The sequence below is a fragment of the Symphalangus syndactylus genome, chromosome 3, assembly GCF_028878055.3.
Source record: "Symphalangus syndactylus isolate Jambi chromosome 3, NHGRI_mSymSyn1-v2.1_pri, whole genome shotgun sequence".
NCBI lineage: Eukaryota > Metazoa > Chordata > Mammalia > Primates > Hylobatidae > Symphalangus > Symphalangus syndactylus.
The window spans coordinates 135,713,968-135,731,405 of NC_072425.2; the positions used below are offsets into that span (position 1 = coordinate 135,713,968).

The 17,438-nt window shown below is 46.9% G+C and overlaps 1 protein-coding gene and 1 long non-coding RNA gene across 3 annotated transcripts in view; one reads left to right on the forward strand and one right to left on the reverse strand.

Annotated features, from left to right (window-relative positions):
• The window catches only part of TREH (trehalase), a 45,258-nt gene that overhangs the window by 25,983 nt on the left and 1,837 nt on the right, over nt 1–17,438 (reverse strand). The window contains exons 2-7 of one of the 2 annotated variants that reach the window (XM_055273387.1): nt 1,971–2,071; nt 1,684–1,828; nt 1,513–1,600; nt 522–622; nt 269–361; nt 25–141 (exon numbers count right to left, since the gene is read on the reverse strand). In XM_055273387.1, the coding sequence (XP_055129362.1) occupies nt 25–141; nt 269–361; nt 522–622; nt 1,513–1,600; nt 1,684–1,828; nt 1,971–2,071 (645 nt within the window). The remainder of the gene's footprint in view (nt 1–24; nt 142–268; nt 362–521; nt 623–1,512; nt 1,601–1,683; nt 1,829–1,970; nt 2,072–17,438) is intronic. The other variant, XM_055273388.1, reaches the window with a different exon arrangement.
• LOC134736223 (uncharacterized) overlaps nt 1–17,438 on the forward strand; it is a 38,769-nt gene that overhangs the window by 2,377 nt on the left and 18,954 nt on the right. The gene's annotated exons all lie outside the window — the stretch shown is intronic.

The following is a 17,438-nucleotide window of genomic DNA, read 5'->3' on the forward strand; positions in this document are numbered from 1 at the left end:
CAGCACAGGGAGGGTGGTACCCACTGTAGAAAGGCGGTGTCATTGGTGTGAGTCAGGTAGCAATCCATCATGAGGGTCAAGAGTGGGGGCTGGCTCCGCTGCAGGTAGTATACGCGCCCGCCATTGGGGACATGCCCATAGCTGCCAAGGGGAAGGCCTGCTGAGATGCCATCTCCCCAGCAACTGGCACCAAGGCAATCCAGCTCCAGGCCCGTGGCACACCTGCCTCTCCTCCCCACCTAGGCTGGAGGTGCCTGGCCCCCCTCACATTTTCACCAGGTCCAAGAAGTTCTGCAGCATGCCCTTCACCGTCTCAGCCATCTCTGACAGGAGCAGACCCTCCATGACCCAGTAGGAGTCCCTGGGGAAGGGGCAGCTTAGGCACCACCCTGCTGCCTCCCTCTGCCCTGCACACCAGCCAGTGAGGCACTCTGCCCTGCTCAAGACACCGTGCTGGCCCTGGGTTTCTTCACCACTGCCAGTACTGCAGGCCCCTTGGTCTCTCGGGCCTGGGTGCTCACCAATAGTAGAACTCAACAAAGCGACCGCCAGGCACAATGAAGGGATGTTCTGAGTAGATGAGAGAGAACCGCTCAGGGTGGCTGAGAACCTCTGGCTTCATCTGGAGTCGGGAGAGAGGGCAAGGGGAGCCTAGAATCCCCATGGAAGCAGAGGCTGCAGGCAGCTGGGGGATCTGAGGCCCCGGGAGTGACAGCTTTGGAGCCAGGCAGTTGGGTTCAGCTCTGGCTCCACTGCTGCTCAGCCATGTAATCAAGGCCTGGCCGCTGGAAGCCCTGGGGTCCTCATCCCTCACCTGCCAGCCTTGGGAGTCCCGGCTCAACTTGGTGCCGGGTAGAAGACCCGACCACTCAGCCAGGCACCGGGCAGGTATCCACCAAGCAGTGGCCATTACGAAGACCCATGGTGGGCTGGGTGGGTGAGGGGGGTGCCAGCCCCCCATTTCCCCTCTACTCCCCATCCTTGCTGCCACCACCCAGCCAGGCCCAGAGGATTGTCCCATCACCCCCATTCTCTGAGCCAGGTGGGGATAAAACCCCAAACCCTTTCCCCAGGTGAGGGGATGTGGATGAGCAAAGTAGCTCAAGACAGGGCTGAGCACAGGGCCTGGCCCCACGCAGCAGTAGCACTGATTCCTCTTGAGACGGAGGCCTGGCCCAGGAGCTCAGGGAAGGAGAGAGCCCAGCAGGCAGTGAACATCTACCCAGTGGTGCCAGAGGCAGTGCTGGGCAGCCTGGAGGTGGCAGGGCAGGCTAGGGTTTCCTGGGGAGGCTAAGGAGCCTTCCTGGAGGAGGTGAGGTGTTAGAAGTAGATGCTGCCCTTCTGACCTCAGAAGTTCTTTCTAGAGGGCCTCTATTTGGGGACCCAGGGGCCAGGGACTGTTTTCTCAGGAAAGGAAACCTGATCTGTGCTCTGGAGACACTGTGGGCCCCAGGCACATTCCTCTCTTCAGTTCCCTTGGCCAAGCCTTGGGCAGGCCCAGGACGCTGATACCTTCTTCCCCAGCTTCTTCCAGAGCTGGTGCAGCTGCCCTGCCCAGGCACGTAGTTTGGCATCTGAAATCTTCTGCAGGAACTGGGGGCTGGAAGAACACAGGCCCCACAGCGTTCAGGGAGGCAGCTCAGTTGGAAGGGACCTGCTCTTGTTCCCTGTCCAGAGTCATACCTGTCTTTCCAGTCTGCAGGGGTCCAGGGCTGCAGCTCCTGCCCCTTGGCCTGGAAGTGTTCGTGGACAAACGCCTGCAGCTGCTCCCTGGGGATGCTGTGATTGTGGTCCCTGGACAGCTCAGTGAAGGTCTGCAGGACTTGTTCTGGAGAGCAGGCAGCAGGGAGGGGTCAGCAGGGTGTCACAAGCCACTCCCTGATCACAGGGGCCTCTCTGCTTGGTCTTGCCCCCTGCCTTCTTTGGAGAGAAGGTTCTTTGGAGAGGAGGTTCAGCCCTAGGTGCTTCACCTGGAGCTACAGACAGTGGCATGTCCACAAACTGCTTGTCATCCTGGTAGAGCTTGGCCATTTGAACTTGGTGTAGGAGCTCCCCGTGGCAGTAAATCTCGCTGCAGAGACAGGGATAGGAGCAGGTCAGGTCACCACCACCACCCCATTAGGACAGAAGAGAAGGCTAGAGTCTGTGGCAGACTGGTCAAGGCATGTTCCCTGGGACTGGACAAGGGCTGTGTGTGTGTGTGTGTGTGTGTGTGTGTGTGTGTGTGTGTGTTAGGAGTTTGTGGGTTGGAGTGACATACAGGGCTGAGGGAACAAGTAGGGTGTTTGGGCAGTAAAGTACTTGTCCGACTGCCTGAGTCCACACTGGTTGCTAATTTGAGATGGTGTAGAATAGCTGGTGGACAAAGGGAGGTTAGCACTTTAATCATACTAGTGTGGCCAATTCTCTGTACAATGGCCCTGTGTAGACTCGATCGGAAGGGCTTATGGCAGAAACCTGGGAGGTGCACTCAGTGGTGATGGCTGAGATTGGGCCAGAACATTTCCAGGCGGTGTATGGTATAAGCCATTCGAGAGACAATTACTAGCTGGCTCTTGGGTGTTTCCTGAAACTGCCTCCATGACAGCAGGACACAAAATAATCCTGAAACCTGAAATACACATAATGTCTTGGGTGATGTCAGAGGAGCACTCTGTAACAAAGGCAGTGCCCAGAAGAGTTCCTGAATAAAATGGAAACGGTTTATTCAGGAGCCTGCTGTTCAGGGAATGCAAGGAGGTGCTAATGGTATTCAGGAGCAGGAAGCCTCTTTCCCCCTAGGGCCAACTTTGGAAGCACCGAGGAGCTGATGGATCCTAGTGCTACATAGGAGGGGCCCTATGAACAGCTCTTGGTTGAACAACAAAAAGCTGCTTGGTTTATGGGTAGAAAGACCTTGTTTGGAAGGCCTTTGCACTCTGAGGATGGAAAATCTTTGAAGAAGGTAAGAACAAATCACCTCAGTGGACTGAATTGCATGCTGTTTTCCTTGCAGTGATAGAAGAATCGAATGATAAAAGCCCCTGTGTTTGGGTTTTTACTGACTCATGGGCAGTAAGTAGCCAATGGCCTGGCAGATGGGCAGTGAAAAACTGAACTATTAAAGTGTTGCCCACCTGGGGCATAACCATATGGAAATGTAAGGGGCACATTAAATTAGCTTTGCATATCAGGTTGTAGATGCAAATGTGCAAAATACTACAAGATGCTATATTAGAACAGAAGATGCTGTACCAATATGGACCACCAAGTTACATTTCTTCAGATCAAAGAACACAATTGACAGCACCTAGTGTCCAGCAACGGGCCAAGCAATACCACAGCAAATGGGCATATGGTGTTGCATACCGTCCTCAGAGTAGCGCTTTGAGAGAGAATGGGACAGTTGAAACATTTGCTGTCTACAGTGGGGGAGGGAGATAAAAGCATGAAGGGGTGGCTTACATATCTTCAAAAATGTGTGCTCTGGCTGGGCACGGTGGCTCATGCCTGTAATCCCAGCAATTTGGGAGGCTGAGGCGGGTGGGTCACTTGAGGTCAGGAGTTCAAGACCAGCCTGGGCAATATGGTGAAACCGCATCTCCACTAAAAATACAAAAATTAGCCAGGTGTGGTGGCATGTGCCTGTGATCCCAGCTACTTGGGAGGCTGAGGCTGAGGCTGAGGCAGGAGAATCACTTGAACCCAGGAGGTGGAGGTTGCAATGAACCGAGATCGCGCCACTGCAATCCAGCTTGGGTGACAAGAGCAAGACTCTGTCTTAAAAAAAAAAAAAAAAAGTGTGTGTGCTCACATTCAGCTTGAGAGGAGCCAAGGGAGGTCTCCACTGGTTGGATTCCCCTAATTTTTCTGGGGGATCTGGGAAGAGGGAGGGCGGAGTTGTTCGTATGACTATATGATTTGTTCCCACATCATCTCAACTACTTTTTTCCTACCCAATACAGTCGTGGCCCCACAACTAGGACTGCAAATGTGGGTGTCAGAAGAAGGGACAATTCTCAAAGAAAAAACTGCAACTGGCTGTGCGCGGTGGCTCACGCCTGTGATCCCAGCACTTTTGGGAGGCCGAGGCGGGCAGATCACAAGGTCAGGAGAATGAGACCATCCTGGCTAACACAGTGAAACCCCGTCTCTACTAAAAGTACAAAAAATTAGCTGGGCGTGGTGGCAGGAGCCTGTAGTCCCAGCTGCTCAGGAGGCTGAGGCAGGAGGATGGCGTGAACCCGGGAGGTGGAGCTTGCAGTGAGCCGAGATCACGCCACTGCACTCCAGCCTGGGCAACAGAGCGAGACTCTGTCTCAAAAAAAAAAAAAAAAGAAAGAAAAAACTGCAACTGTACCTTTAAACCTTCATGCCAGATTTACTAAGGGTCTGATGGGGTGTGTTGTGCCTTCACAGCATCTGGCTAAATTTGGCTTCTTAGTGAATGCAGCTGTATTGCCTAGTGGTCAAGATAGCCCACTAGTTCCGCACCTTTGTAACTCTTCCTTATATGAATGGGAGCAGACTAAGGGCCAGGCACCTGCAACACTACTATTACTGCTGGCAATGTGGATCAGCACAGTGGCCAAGCCTAATGTCCCTTCCAAAGGTGGAAAAATTTGGTAAAAATCAATGATAGGCCAGGCGCGGTGGCTCACGCCTGTAATCCCAGCACTTTGGAAGGCCAAGGCGGGTGGATCAGGAGGTCAGGAGATCAAGACCATCCTGGCCAACATGGCAACACCCCCATCTCTACTAAAAATACAAAAATTAGCTGGGCATGGTGGTGCTTGTAATTCTAGCTGCTTGGGAGTCTGAGGCAGGAGAATTGCTTGAACCCAGGAGGTGGAGGTTGCAGTGGGCTGATGTTGCACCACTGCACTGCAGCCTGGACAATGGAGTAAAACTCCATCTCAAAAAAAAAAAAAAAAATCATGACAGATGATGAGGAAGAGACATAGTAGCTGAGTGTAAAGGAATGAGTAAATGGGTTATACAATGAGGGGAATCCAATATCACATTGGTGTCTGGAGAGATTAGAAACAAGAGAATAAGATTGTCTCTTAGCACGATTATACCAGATGCCTGAAAGGGGGAAGCCATGCATTTGCCAATACGACTCCTGCTGTTGGGCCCTGACAAGGTCAAAGGGCAGCCTGCAAACCTGAGTGGCACTGCTCTGAGATTTGGTCATGTGATATGATGATGAGCTGCACCAATTGCTGACAACAGAATGTAACTCTAGCAATGTGCCAGAGACTTTTGACTCTTAATTTTCAGGTTACATCTACTATGAAGGATACCAGTTGGGAAGGAATTTCTGGGAACTACTCTTTTTGGGGCCTTTGGATTGTGTTATTTACAACTCCTGGCAGACTAATCACTGCGTAACTGTAAACCTTGATCACTGAATGCTTAGAAAGGTCTCCGGTTAAAATGAGCGAAATGCAGCAGCAGCATGGCCAGCCTGTCCCAATGAGCTCCATGCACAAATGCAGATCACCCTTGTTTTTGTGGATGAAAAGCTGTTAAACAGAATAGAAACAAAATTTTTTTTTTTGTTGTTTTTTACTTTTTTTTGAGACGGAGTTTTGCTCTTGTTGCCCAGGCTGGAGTGCAATGGCATGATCTCGGCTCACCGCAACCTCTGCCTCCTGGGTTCAAGCAATTCTCCTGCCTCAGCCTCCCGAGTAGCTGGGATTACAGGCATGTGCCACCATGCCCGGCTAATTTTTTATTTTTAGTAGAGATGGGGTTTCTCTATGTTGGTCAGGCTGGTCTCAAACTCCCAACTTCAGGTGATCTGCCCGTCTCAGCCTCCCAAAGTGCTGGGATTACAGGTGTGAGCCACTGCACCCGGCCTATTTTTTCTTTTTTAGACAAGAGTTCGCTCTATCACCCAGGCTGGAATGCAGTGATGCAATCACAGCTCATTGCAACCTCAGTCTCCCAGGCCCAAGTGTTCCTCCCACCTCAGCCTCCTGAGTAGCTGGGACTACTGGCATATGCCAGCATATCCAGCTAATTTTTTCTATTTTTTTTTGTAGAGACAGGGTCTCAATATTTTGCCCAGGCTGGCCTTGAACTCCTGGGTTCAAGTGATCCTCCTGGCTTCAAGTGATCTTCCCGGCTTGGTCTCCCAAAGTGTTGAGATTACTTTGGCATGGGCCAGCATGCCCAGCCCAAATGGGTTTCTTATAGTATTAAAGCAGTAGGCATCCCATGATTTGTCCAAATTCTCCTGGGGAACAGCCCCATACTGAGACAAGGAAGGCTATGGGAGGCCTTATGGCATACTCAAACTAATTACACCTAGGTGTGATGACCACTCATCTAACCCTAGTATGGGGAACTCACAAATTCTGGGTACAAAACATGTATCCTAATGGCACTCAGGCCTTTAATACAAAATGGCAACAGCATACATGGTGGAATAAACATTGGCCCATGAGATATAAAAGGCTCTAAGGGAGATAGGTTCCCCCATCATGGAACAAGCTGAATTTATTAATCCTATTTTTTTCACCTTAAAGTCTTTTATCCCTAACAAATTTACTTTTTTTTTTTTTTTTTGAGACCGAGTCTCATTCTGTCGCCCAGTCTGGAGTGCAGTGGCGCCATCTCAGCTCACTGCAACCTCCACCTCCCAGGTTCAAGCAATTCTCATGCCTCAGCCTCCCAAGTTGCTGGGATTATAGGCATGTGCCACCACACCAAGCTAATTTTTGTATTTTAGTAGAGACAGGGTTTCACCATGTTGGCCAGGCTGGTCTTGAACCTTCTGACCTCAGATGATCCAGCTGCCTCGGCCTCCCAGAGTGTTGGGATTACAGGCGTGAGCCACCGCACCCAGCCTACAAATTTACTTTTAACAAGGAGAAGCATTTAGAGAAAAAGACATATTAGAGGAGGAGGGAATACTTCCAAACTCATTCTACAAAGCCAGTATTACCCTGATACCAAAACCAGATGAAGACACATCAAAAAAAATAAAATAAAACTATAGGCCAGTATCACTAATGAATATTGATGCAAAAATCCTCAACGAAACACTAGTAAACCTTGGCTAGGCATGGTGGCAAAACCCTGTCTCTACAAAAAAAATGAAAAAATTAGCTGGGCGTGGTGGCATGCACTCGTAGTCCCAGTTGCTTGGGAGGCTGAGGTGGCAGGATCACTTGAGCCCAGGAGGCAGAGGTTGCAGAGCCGTGATTGTGCTGCTGTACTCCAGCCTGGGCAACAGGGTGAGACTCTGTCTCAAAAAAAAAAAAAAAAAAGAAAAGAAAAGAAAGAAAGATTTTCCATGTTCATTATTTATGGATTGGAAGAATCAATATTTTTAAAATGTTCATATGGGCTGGGCGCAGTGGCTCATGCCTGTAATCCCAGCACTTTGGGAGGCCAAGGCAGGCGGATCACTTGAGGTTAGGAGTTCGAGACCAGCCTGACCAACATGGTGAAACTCCATCTTTACTAAAAATACAAAAATTAGCCAGGCATGGTGGCGCATGCCTGTAGTCCTAGCTACTCGGGAGGCCGAGGCAGGAGAATTGCTTGAACTCGGGAGGCAGAGCTTGTGCCACTGCGCTCTAGCCTGGGTGACAGAGCAAGACTCCATCTAAGAATAAATAAATAAATAAGGAGCTCATACAACTCTATTAAAAAAAACTAATAATCCAATTAAATATGGGCAAAAGAACTGAATAGACATTACTCAAAAGCAGACATACATTCCCTTAAGAAAAGAAATAAAAAAGACATACAAATGGCAAAGAAGCAAATGAAAAGGTGCTCAATATAATTGATCATCAGAGAAATGCAAATCAAAACTACAATGAGATAGCATTTCATCCCTATTAAAATGGCTTTTATCCAAAAACCAGGTCATAACAAATGCTGGTGAGGATGTGAAGAAAAGGAAACCCTCATACACTGTTGGTGGGAATGTAAATTAGTACAACCACTATGGAGAACAGTTTGAAGGTTCCTCAAAAAACTAAAAATAGAGCTACCATATGATCCAGCAATCCCATTGCTAGATATATGACCAAAAGAAAAGAATCAATGTATCGAAGAGATATCTGCATTCCCATGTTTATTGCAGCACTATTGACAATAGCCAAGATTTGGAAGCAACCTAAGTGTCCATCGACTGATGAATGGATAAAGAAAATGTGGTACATATCCACAATAGAGTACTATTCAGCCATAAAAAAGAATGAGATCCTGCCATTTGCAAGAACATGGATGGAACTGGAGGTCATTATATTAAGTGAAATAAGCCAGACGCAGAAAGACAAACTTCATATGTTCTCACTTATTTGTGGGAGCTTAAAATTAAAACAATTGAACTCATGGAGATAGTAGAATGATGATTAGGAGAGGCTGGAAAGGGTAGTGGTATAGTGGCAGGAGTCGCAGGGAGGTGGGGATGGTTAATGGTACAAAAAAATAGAAATAATGAATAAGACCTAGTATTTGCTAGCACAACAGGTGACTAGTCAAAAATAATTTAATTGTACATTTAAAAATAACTAAAAGAGTATAATCAGATTGTTTGTAACACAAAGGATAAATGCTTGAGGTGGTAGACACCCCATGTACCCTGATGTGATTATTACCCATTGCATGCCTGTATCAAAATATCTCATGTAATTCATAAATATATATATACCTACTATGTACCTCCAAAAATTAAAAATAAAAAAAGAACAAAACAAAACAAAAGATTAAATGAGGGGCTTCAAATGTCTTAAATATTAAATAAATGTAAGGTATTATTTTTTATTTAAAAAAAGAAATCAATTTCCAGTTCCACTCCCCTACCCAGAGATTGGGAGGTCAGGCTGATATCACTTGGCTCAAAGCCCCACCTCTCCAAACACACAGTTTGGTCTTTCTGGCATGTCCAGTCCTGGTCCTGAGTCAGCTAGTTAGTATAATCCATCTAGAGCCTCACCATGAATACCAAAGACACACCTATCATTTGGGAAATTCCAAGAGCTTAGAAGTTACTTCCCAGCAACCTGGGTCAAAGAACAGACAAACTCTATTATACAACAGTCCAGTCCCTAGCCTTTACCCATAGATCCCTTGTAGCAAAACAATTATGCTTTCCTGAGCAACTGCATTTGGGACAGCATTTTTGTGACAGACAGAGATAATATCAACATGAATATGCCGAAAATTTAGAGGAGCTAGTGTGGAAGTAGAGATAGGAGCGTTTCTCTCAATTTCCCAATACATGTGACCCTCAATATTAGTATTATAATCTTGCCAACAATGTCAGTGCTTTATTATGGTAGATGTAACCTGAAAAATAAGAGTCAAAAGATGTTCACACATTACTAGAGTCCCATTTTCATTAATAATTAGTCCAGTTCATCACCAGATCATATGACAAAATGTCTCTCAGGGCCGGGCGCGGTGGCTCACGCTTGTAATCCCAGCACTTTGGGAGGCCGAGGCGGGCGGATCACGAGGTCAGGAGATCGAGACCACGGTGAAACTCCGTCTCTACTAAAAATACAAAAAAAATTAGCCGGGCGTGGTGGCGGGCGCCTGTAGTCCCAGCTACTCGGAGAGGCTGAGGCAGGAGAATGGCGTGAACCCGGGAGGCGGAGCTTGCAGTGAGCCGAGATCGCGCCACTGCACTCCAACCTGGGTGACAGAGCGAGACTCCGTCTCAAAAAAAAAAAAAAAAAAAAAATGTCTCTCAGGATAAGGCCACTCAGGCTGGCAGGTTCCCCTTTGATCCTGTCAGTTTCCAGAGCAGGAGTGGTCTTGGCAAAATATGGCTTTACCCTTTCAGGCGTCAAGTATAATTGAATGAAGAGGCGATACCATCTTTTTCTCTGATCTTCTTTCTAAGCATTAATGTAATAGTGGACTTCCCTCACTGCATTTCTTATTAATGCATGGATTCATTCATTTATTCCCAGCTACTACACCTCTTTCTCTCCATTTATACCCAAACTTTTCCACCTTTGGAAAGGACATTGGGTTAGGCCACTGTGTTTATCCAGATTGTAGGTAGAAACACTTGTCTTGTAAATGCTTCTCCTTTAGTCCACTCCCATTCATATAGGGCAGGCTTACACAGGTACAGAACTAGTAAGCCATCTTGAGCAGTAGGCAATATATTTGTATTTATTGTTAGCCCCATTTTTGCTAGATAAGGTGAAGGCACAACCTGCCCCATCAGACCCTTAGGAATTTTCACATAAAAATTTAAGAATATAGTTATATTTTCTTGCTTAGGAATAATTCCTGCCTCTTGCATTTGTTTTTTTTTTTTTTTTTTTTTTTTTTTTTTTTGAGACGGAGTCTCGCTCTGTCGCCCAGGCTGGAGTGCAGTGGCGCAATCTCGGCTCACTGCAAGCTCCGCCTCCCGGGTTCACGCCATTCTCCTGCCTCAGCCTCTCCGAGTAGCTGGGACTACAGGCGCCCGCCACCACGCCCGGCTAATTTTTTTGTATTTTTAGTAGAGACGGGGTTTCACCGTGGTCTCGATCTCCTGACCTCGTGATCCTCCCGCCTCGGCCTCCCAAAGTGCTGGAATTACAAGCGTGAGCCACCGCGCCCGGCCTGCCTCTTGCATTTGTATCTGCAGTCCTAATTCAGAATTCTAGCAGATAAATGTAACAAAGAGATTAAAATAATTGAAAAGAATCAAGCAGAAACCCTAAAGCTGAAAAATGCAATTGGCATACTGAAGAATGCATTGGAGTCCTTTAATAGCCAAATTGATCAAGCAGAAGAAAGAATTAGTGAGCTTGAAGACAGGCTATTTGAAAATACACAATCAGAGGAGACAAGAGAAAAAAGAATAAAAAACAAAGAAGCATGACTACAGGATCTAGAAAATACAATCAAAATGCCTCAGCAAATCTAAGACGTACTGTACTTAAAGAGGAGGTAGAGAAAGAGATAGGGACAGAAAGTTTATTCAAAGGGATAATAACAGAGAACTTCCCAAACCTAGAGAAAGATATCAATATCCAAGAACAAGAAGGTTATAGAACACCAAGCAGATTTAACCCAAAGACTACCTCAAGGCATTTAATAATCAAACTAAAGGTCAAGGACAAAGAAAGGACCCTAAAAGCAGCAAGAGAAATGAAACAAATAATATACAATGGAGCTCAGTGGTTCAAATTGGTGAGAAGTCTGGCAGCAGACTTCTCAGTGGAAATCTTACAATCCAGAAGAGAATGGCTTAACATATTTAAAGTGCTGAAGGAAAAAAATCTTTTACCCTTGAATAGTATATCTGGTGAAAATATCCTTCAACCATGAAGGAGAAATAAAGACTTTCCCAGACAAACAAAAGCTGAGGGATTTCATCAATACCAGACCAGTCCTACAAGAAATGCTAAAGAGTGTACTTTGATCAGAAAGAATAGGATGTTAACACGCAATAAGAAATCACCTGGGCTGGGCACGGTGGCTCATGCCTGTAATCCCAGCACTTTGGGAGGCTGAGGCGAGAGGATCACTTGAGGAGTTCGTGACCAACCTGACCAACATGGTGAAATCCTGTCTCTACCAAAAAATACAAAAAAATTAGCCGGGTGTGGTGGCATGCACTTGTAGTCCCAGGTACTGAGGAGGCTGAGGTGGGGGAATCGCTTGAACCGGGGAGGTGGAGGTTGCAGTGAGCTGAGATCTCGCCACTGCACTCCAGCCTGAGCAACAGGGTGAGACACTGTCTCAGAAAAAAAAAGAAAAAAAAGTTAATGATTGCTGGGCTCAGTGGCTCATGCCTATAATCCCAGCACTTTGGGAGGCTGAGGCAGGCAGATTACTTGAGGTCAGAAATTCAAGACCAGCCTGGCCAACATGGAGAAACCCCATCTCTACTAAAAATACGAAAAATTAGCTGGGTGTGGTGGTGCATACCTGTAATCACAGCTACTCTGGAGGCTGAGGCATGAGAATTGCTTGAACCCAGGAGATGGAAGTTGTAATAAGCTGAGATCGTGCCACTGCACTCCAGCCTGGGTGACAGAGCGAGACTCCATCTCAAAAAAAAAAAAATCACCTGAAGGTACAAAACTCACTGGTAATAGTAAGCACACAGAAAAAACACAGAATATAATAACACTAGAACTGTGGTGTGTAAACTACTCTTATCCTATGTATCTGCAGTCCTGGGACCACTGGGATTTACTGGAACCACTGAATCAGCTGGGAAAAAGAAGGTTTAATGTGGGGAAGAAAGAAAATGGTATAGTCATACCACATTGGAAGAATTACTAGTCATCGTCCCCCAGCCCCTCTTCCTTTTAACTTCCAGAAAAGCAGAAGAATCTATCTAATAGGGACAAACCCTTGAGCCCCCTTGCGTTGAGTGTGAGCACATACTTGTGAAGGCATGTAAGCCAGCCTTTCGTACCTTTGTACCCTTATTCCCTGCTGTTTTAGATAGCACCTGCTTCAACTGCCCATCCCAATTCTCTATTGAACCACTCCTCTGAAGATGAAAGTGTTCCTTGATCTGAAGAAATGTAACTCAGTGGTTCAAATTGGTGGAATATCTTTTGTTCTGACCCTTTTACAGAGTCAGTATTTTGAGCATTTGCATCTACCACTGGCCATGCAAAGCCCAGTCCAGAATCAGTGTCTACTCTTGTCAGGACCCACTTGTAGCCCTCCAGGCCTACCAGCATCAGTCCACCTTGACAGGTATGTGCAGGGCCTTCCCTCCAAGGTCATCTTCCCACAGCCATGTGCGGTCTTTCTCTTTTTGGTAGACAGAAAAGTACTTACTGGCATTTTGTGCCTCGGCGGGAAAAGAGGACTAAGTCTAAATTCAGCTCTTCTCTGCATGGCCGCTGCCCCGCAATGTCCATTTATTTCATGAACACACGTGGCCACCTCAGGTGAGCACGCAGGGATGCCTGCTTGTTGCCCCAGTTCCCTTTTGATCCTGGAAAGGGGTTCTTCTGATGGGCATCAACATAACCTGCTTTAATGCACTCCTAAAATTCCTGTTGTGATTTCTATATAGAAAAGGTTCCCATTGTCCTTCTGCCTGACCACATGGCCAGGCCATTGGCCACTGTCCAAGAGTTAGTAAAAACATAAACAGTATGCAGTTCAACCCACAGAGCTGATTTGTTTTTGCCTTCTTTGATCAGAGTGACAACCTTCCAAACAGTAGGCTGTTCATTCACCTTGGGACTGCCATCCATAAGCCAAACAGCTCTTTATTAGTCAATCGAGAGTTGTCAATAGGGCACTGTCCAATTGGCAATAGAATCTAACAACTCCTTGAGTGGGTCCAAAGTCAGTCCTAGGGGAAAAGAGTCTCTCTGCTTTTGAATACACTGAATAACTCTGCATTCCCCCAGGAGCTTGTTCCTGATCCAGCCATTTCCGTTTCATTATGGAACTCTTCTGGGCCCTGCCCACTCTCTGCGAGCATTTCCCCAAGATATTATAGGTATTTCAGGTTTCAAGATTATCTTACATCCTTCAGTCATAGGGGCAATTTCAAATAATGTCTGATAGCAAGCTAATAATTACCTCTCACATGGAAATTCTCTAGTCCAAAGTCTCAGCACTCATGCCAGGAGGTGCTCTAAGACTTTTGCTATAAAGTCCAGTCTATGCTCCAGAGAAGGCTAACAATCTCTGTGGACTTGGGCATTCTTATTGGTTCCCATTTGGAATGTCTAATCAATATTGCTCGATGAGTGGATTTCCATACCTTCTGTTTTACAGTACTAGGTAATGGAAATATTTCCTGGTCAGATACATTATCCATCCCTGTAATACATTCAGGTAGAAGAGACGCAACCACTCCACATAAAACCTGTTCAAGCGCATACCAGTTTTTTGTTTTGTTTTGTTTTTGAGATGGAGTTTCGCTCTTGTTGCCCAAGCTGGAGTGCAATGGCGCGATCTTAGCTCACTGCAACCTCTGCCTCCTGGGTTCAAGTGATTCTCCTGCCTCAGCCTCCCGAGTAGCTGGGATTACAGGTGCGCACCACCAAGCCTGGCTAATTATGTATTTTTAGTAGAGACGGTTTCTCCATGTTGGTCAGGCTGGTCTTGAACTCCTGATCTCAGATGATCCACCCACCTGTGCCTCCCAAAGTGCTGGGATTACAGGCGTGAGCCACTGCACCTGGCCACATTTTTATATTCTCTCAATCTCATTGCAGTGCCCATCAGGGCTTCAGCAGGTGTTTTTGGTACCACAGTGCAGGACTGGAGGTTGTAATTTCACTGACCAGAATCTAAGCATGGCCCATCTTTTACTTTCAGTTTGGCTATTAGAGATAAAAATCTATAGGGATTGTATATTTGCTTTTCTTCTTCGTAGTATACATTTCCCTATGCACATGAGTCAACTCCCCAAAAGTTAGTGATCAATCATCTCTAATTTCCATTGGTAACTTTTACCTCCAGTAACCGATTGTAGCATGACTGCTCTTCACACTATGGGTGAGACTGTAGCCACTCGAGGATGAAAGTTTTCTCATCCCCTGCCCTTTCAACTTTTCTTTTCCCAACCCATATGTTTCAGTGAGTCAGGGTCATTCTAGTAAATCCACATTTTCTGACACCAACTGCAATACTGCAATTTAATCCTGGCACTAACCATCGGGAGTTAGTGCAGAATCCACATTCAGGTTAAGGGCACGGTCCTGAGTGAGACGGCCTCACTTCTGACACCAGCCACAAGTTCAGGGGTCCCCAGGCCACCTGCACTTATTACCAAGTGGCTACAAATGTAGGGGTTCCCATAACCCTTTCAGATTTGATAATTTGCTAGAGCAACTCACAGGATTCAGAAAAGCTTACAGTTATGCTTAGGGCTATAGTTTTATTATAAGAATACAAGCCAGGATGAGCCAAATGAAGGGATGCGTGGGGCAAGGTCTAGGGGGGCCCTGAATGTAGAGCTTCTGTGTCCTTTCCCCATGGAACCAGGACGTTTTCCCTCCTGGCTCATCAATGTGTTCACCAACCAGGACTTGGTATTTGTTTTATTTGTTTGTTTGTTGAGACAAGGTCTCACTCTGTCACCTGGGCTGGAGTGCAGTGGTGCAATCTCAACTCACTGCAACCTCCACCTCCCAGGTTGAAGTGATTCTCGCATCTTAGCCTCCTCAATAGCTGGGATTACAGGCATGCACCACCACGCCCCGCTAATTTTTGGCATTTTTGGTAGAGACAGGGTTTCACCATGTTGGCCAGGCTGCTCTCAAACTCCTGGCCTCAAGTGATCCACCCACCTCGGCCTCCCAAAGTGTTGGGATTACAGGCATGAGCCACTGTGCCCAACCTACTGACCAGGACTTTGAAGTCCAGAGTTTTTATTGGGGTTTCATGACATAGGCATAATTGATTGAATCATTGATCATGTAATTGAACTCCATCTCCAGACCCTTCTCCTCCCTGAAGGTTGAAAAGTTGGGCTGATATCATGTGGAGACCAAAACCCCAACCTTCTACACATATGCTTGGCCTTTCTGGCATGGCCTGCCTTCATGTGGAGTCATCTTGTTAGCAGAAGCTGTCTAGGGGCCCATCATAAGTCACCTCATTAACAAAAGCTATCAAGAGCCTGGGAAACATGGCAAAACCCCATCTCTACAAAAAATACAAAAATTAGCCAGGCATGGTGGCACACACCTAGTCCCAGCTACTCAGGAGGCCAAAGTGGGAAGATCATCTAAGCCCAGAGAGGTTGAGGCTGCAGTGAGCCATGACTGCACCACTGCACTCCAGCCTGGGTGACAGAGTGAGACCCTGTCTCAAAAAGCAATCAGGCCAGGTGCAGTGACTCATGCCTGTAATCCCAGCACTTGGGAGGCCGAGGTGGGTGGATTGCTTGAGGTCAGGAGTTTAAGACCGGCCTGGCCAACATGGTGAAACCCCATCTCTACTAAAAATACAAAAATTAGCCAGGCGTGGCGGTGCGTGCTTATAGTCCCAGCTACTTGGGAGGCTGAGGCAGGAGAATCACTTGAACCCTGGGGGCAGAGGTTACATTGAGCCAAAATCTCACCACTGCACTCCGGCCTGGGCAACAGAGCTAGATTCCGTCTCAAAAAAAAAAAAAAAAAAAAAAAAAAAAAAAAAAAACAATAATCAGGGACCACTATGAATAACAGACATTCCTATCACTTGGGAGATTCCAAGAGCTTAGAGGTTACCTTGGAGGAACCCAAGACAAAGACGAAACAAATTCTTCATTATACAAGAAGTGGCTTGTGCATGAAAGGATTGACTCGGCAGGTCTGCTGTGTTCAAACCCTGCACATTTCAGAGAAAGTTCTGGCCTGTGACCAGCCCTGAGAGATAAGATTTAAATTACCGAAATATGCTGCCTGATAAGTCTGTTTTCCTGGGGCCTTGGGCCATGCCAGATATTTGATGCTAATAATGTGATTTGTGGCAGGGGCCTTTGGCCACCCAGTATCAGTTTGAACTCTGGAGAGTGAGTAACTGAGGTCAGCCACACAGGTAGTCCATGCTCCCATCACTGACCTCCAATAAAAACACTGGACACCAAGACTCAGGTGAGCTTTTGTGGTTGGCAATACTTCATGCGTGCTGTCACATGTTATTGCTGGAAAAATCAAGTGCTGTCCATATAAATCCATTGGGAGAGGAAAAACTGGAAGATTGAGCTTATTTTCTCCTGGACTTGGCCCTAGAATATTTCACCTTTGATGGCTTTAACATGTATACTTTCACTGTAAGAAACCATAATCGGCCAGGCACGGTGGCTCACGCCTGTAATCCCAGCACTTTGGGAGGCCGAGGCGGGCGGATCACGAGGTCAGGAGATCGAGACCATGGTGAAACCCCGTCTCTACTAAAAATACAAAAAATTAGCCGGGCGTGGTGGCGGGCGCCTGTAGTCCCAGCTACTCGGAGAGGCTGAGGCAGGAGAATGGCGTGAACCCGGGAGGTGGAGCTTGCAGTGAGCCAAGATTGCGCCACTGCACTCCAGCCTGGGTGACAGAGCGAGACTCCGTCTCCAAAAAAAAAAAAAAAAAAAAAAAGAAACCATAATCAAGGCTGGGCACGGTGGCTCATGCCTATAATCCCGGCACTTTGGGAGGCCGAGGCAGGCAGATCACAAGGACAAGGGATCGAGACCATTCTTGCCAATATGGCAACACCCCTGTCTCTACTAAAAATACAAAAATTAGCTGGGCGTGGTGGCAGGCACCTATAGTCCCAGCTACTGGGGAGGCTGAGGTGGGAGAATCGCTTGAACCCAGAAGGTGGAGGTTGCAGCGAGCCGTGATTGCACCACTGCACTCCAACCTGGCGACAGAGCGAGACTCTGTCTCAAAAAAAGAAAAAAAATGAAACCATAATCATGGTATAACCATTTGGAAGTGTTAATGAATCACGGGCCTGAGGCTGGTCTTAGGGAACACCAATAAAGTCATCTTCCCCTACATTTGGCAAACAGCCTAATGCTT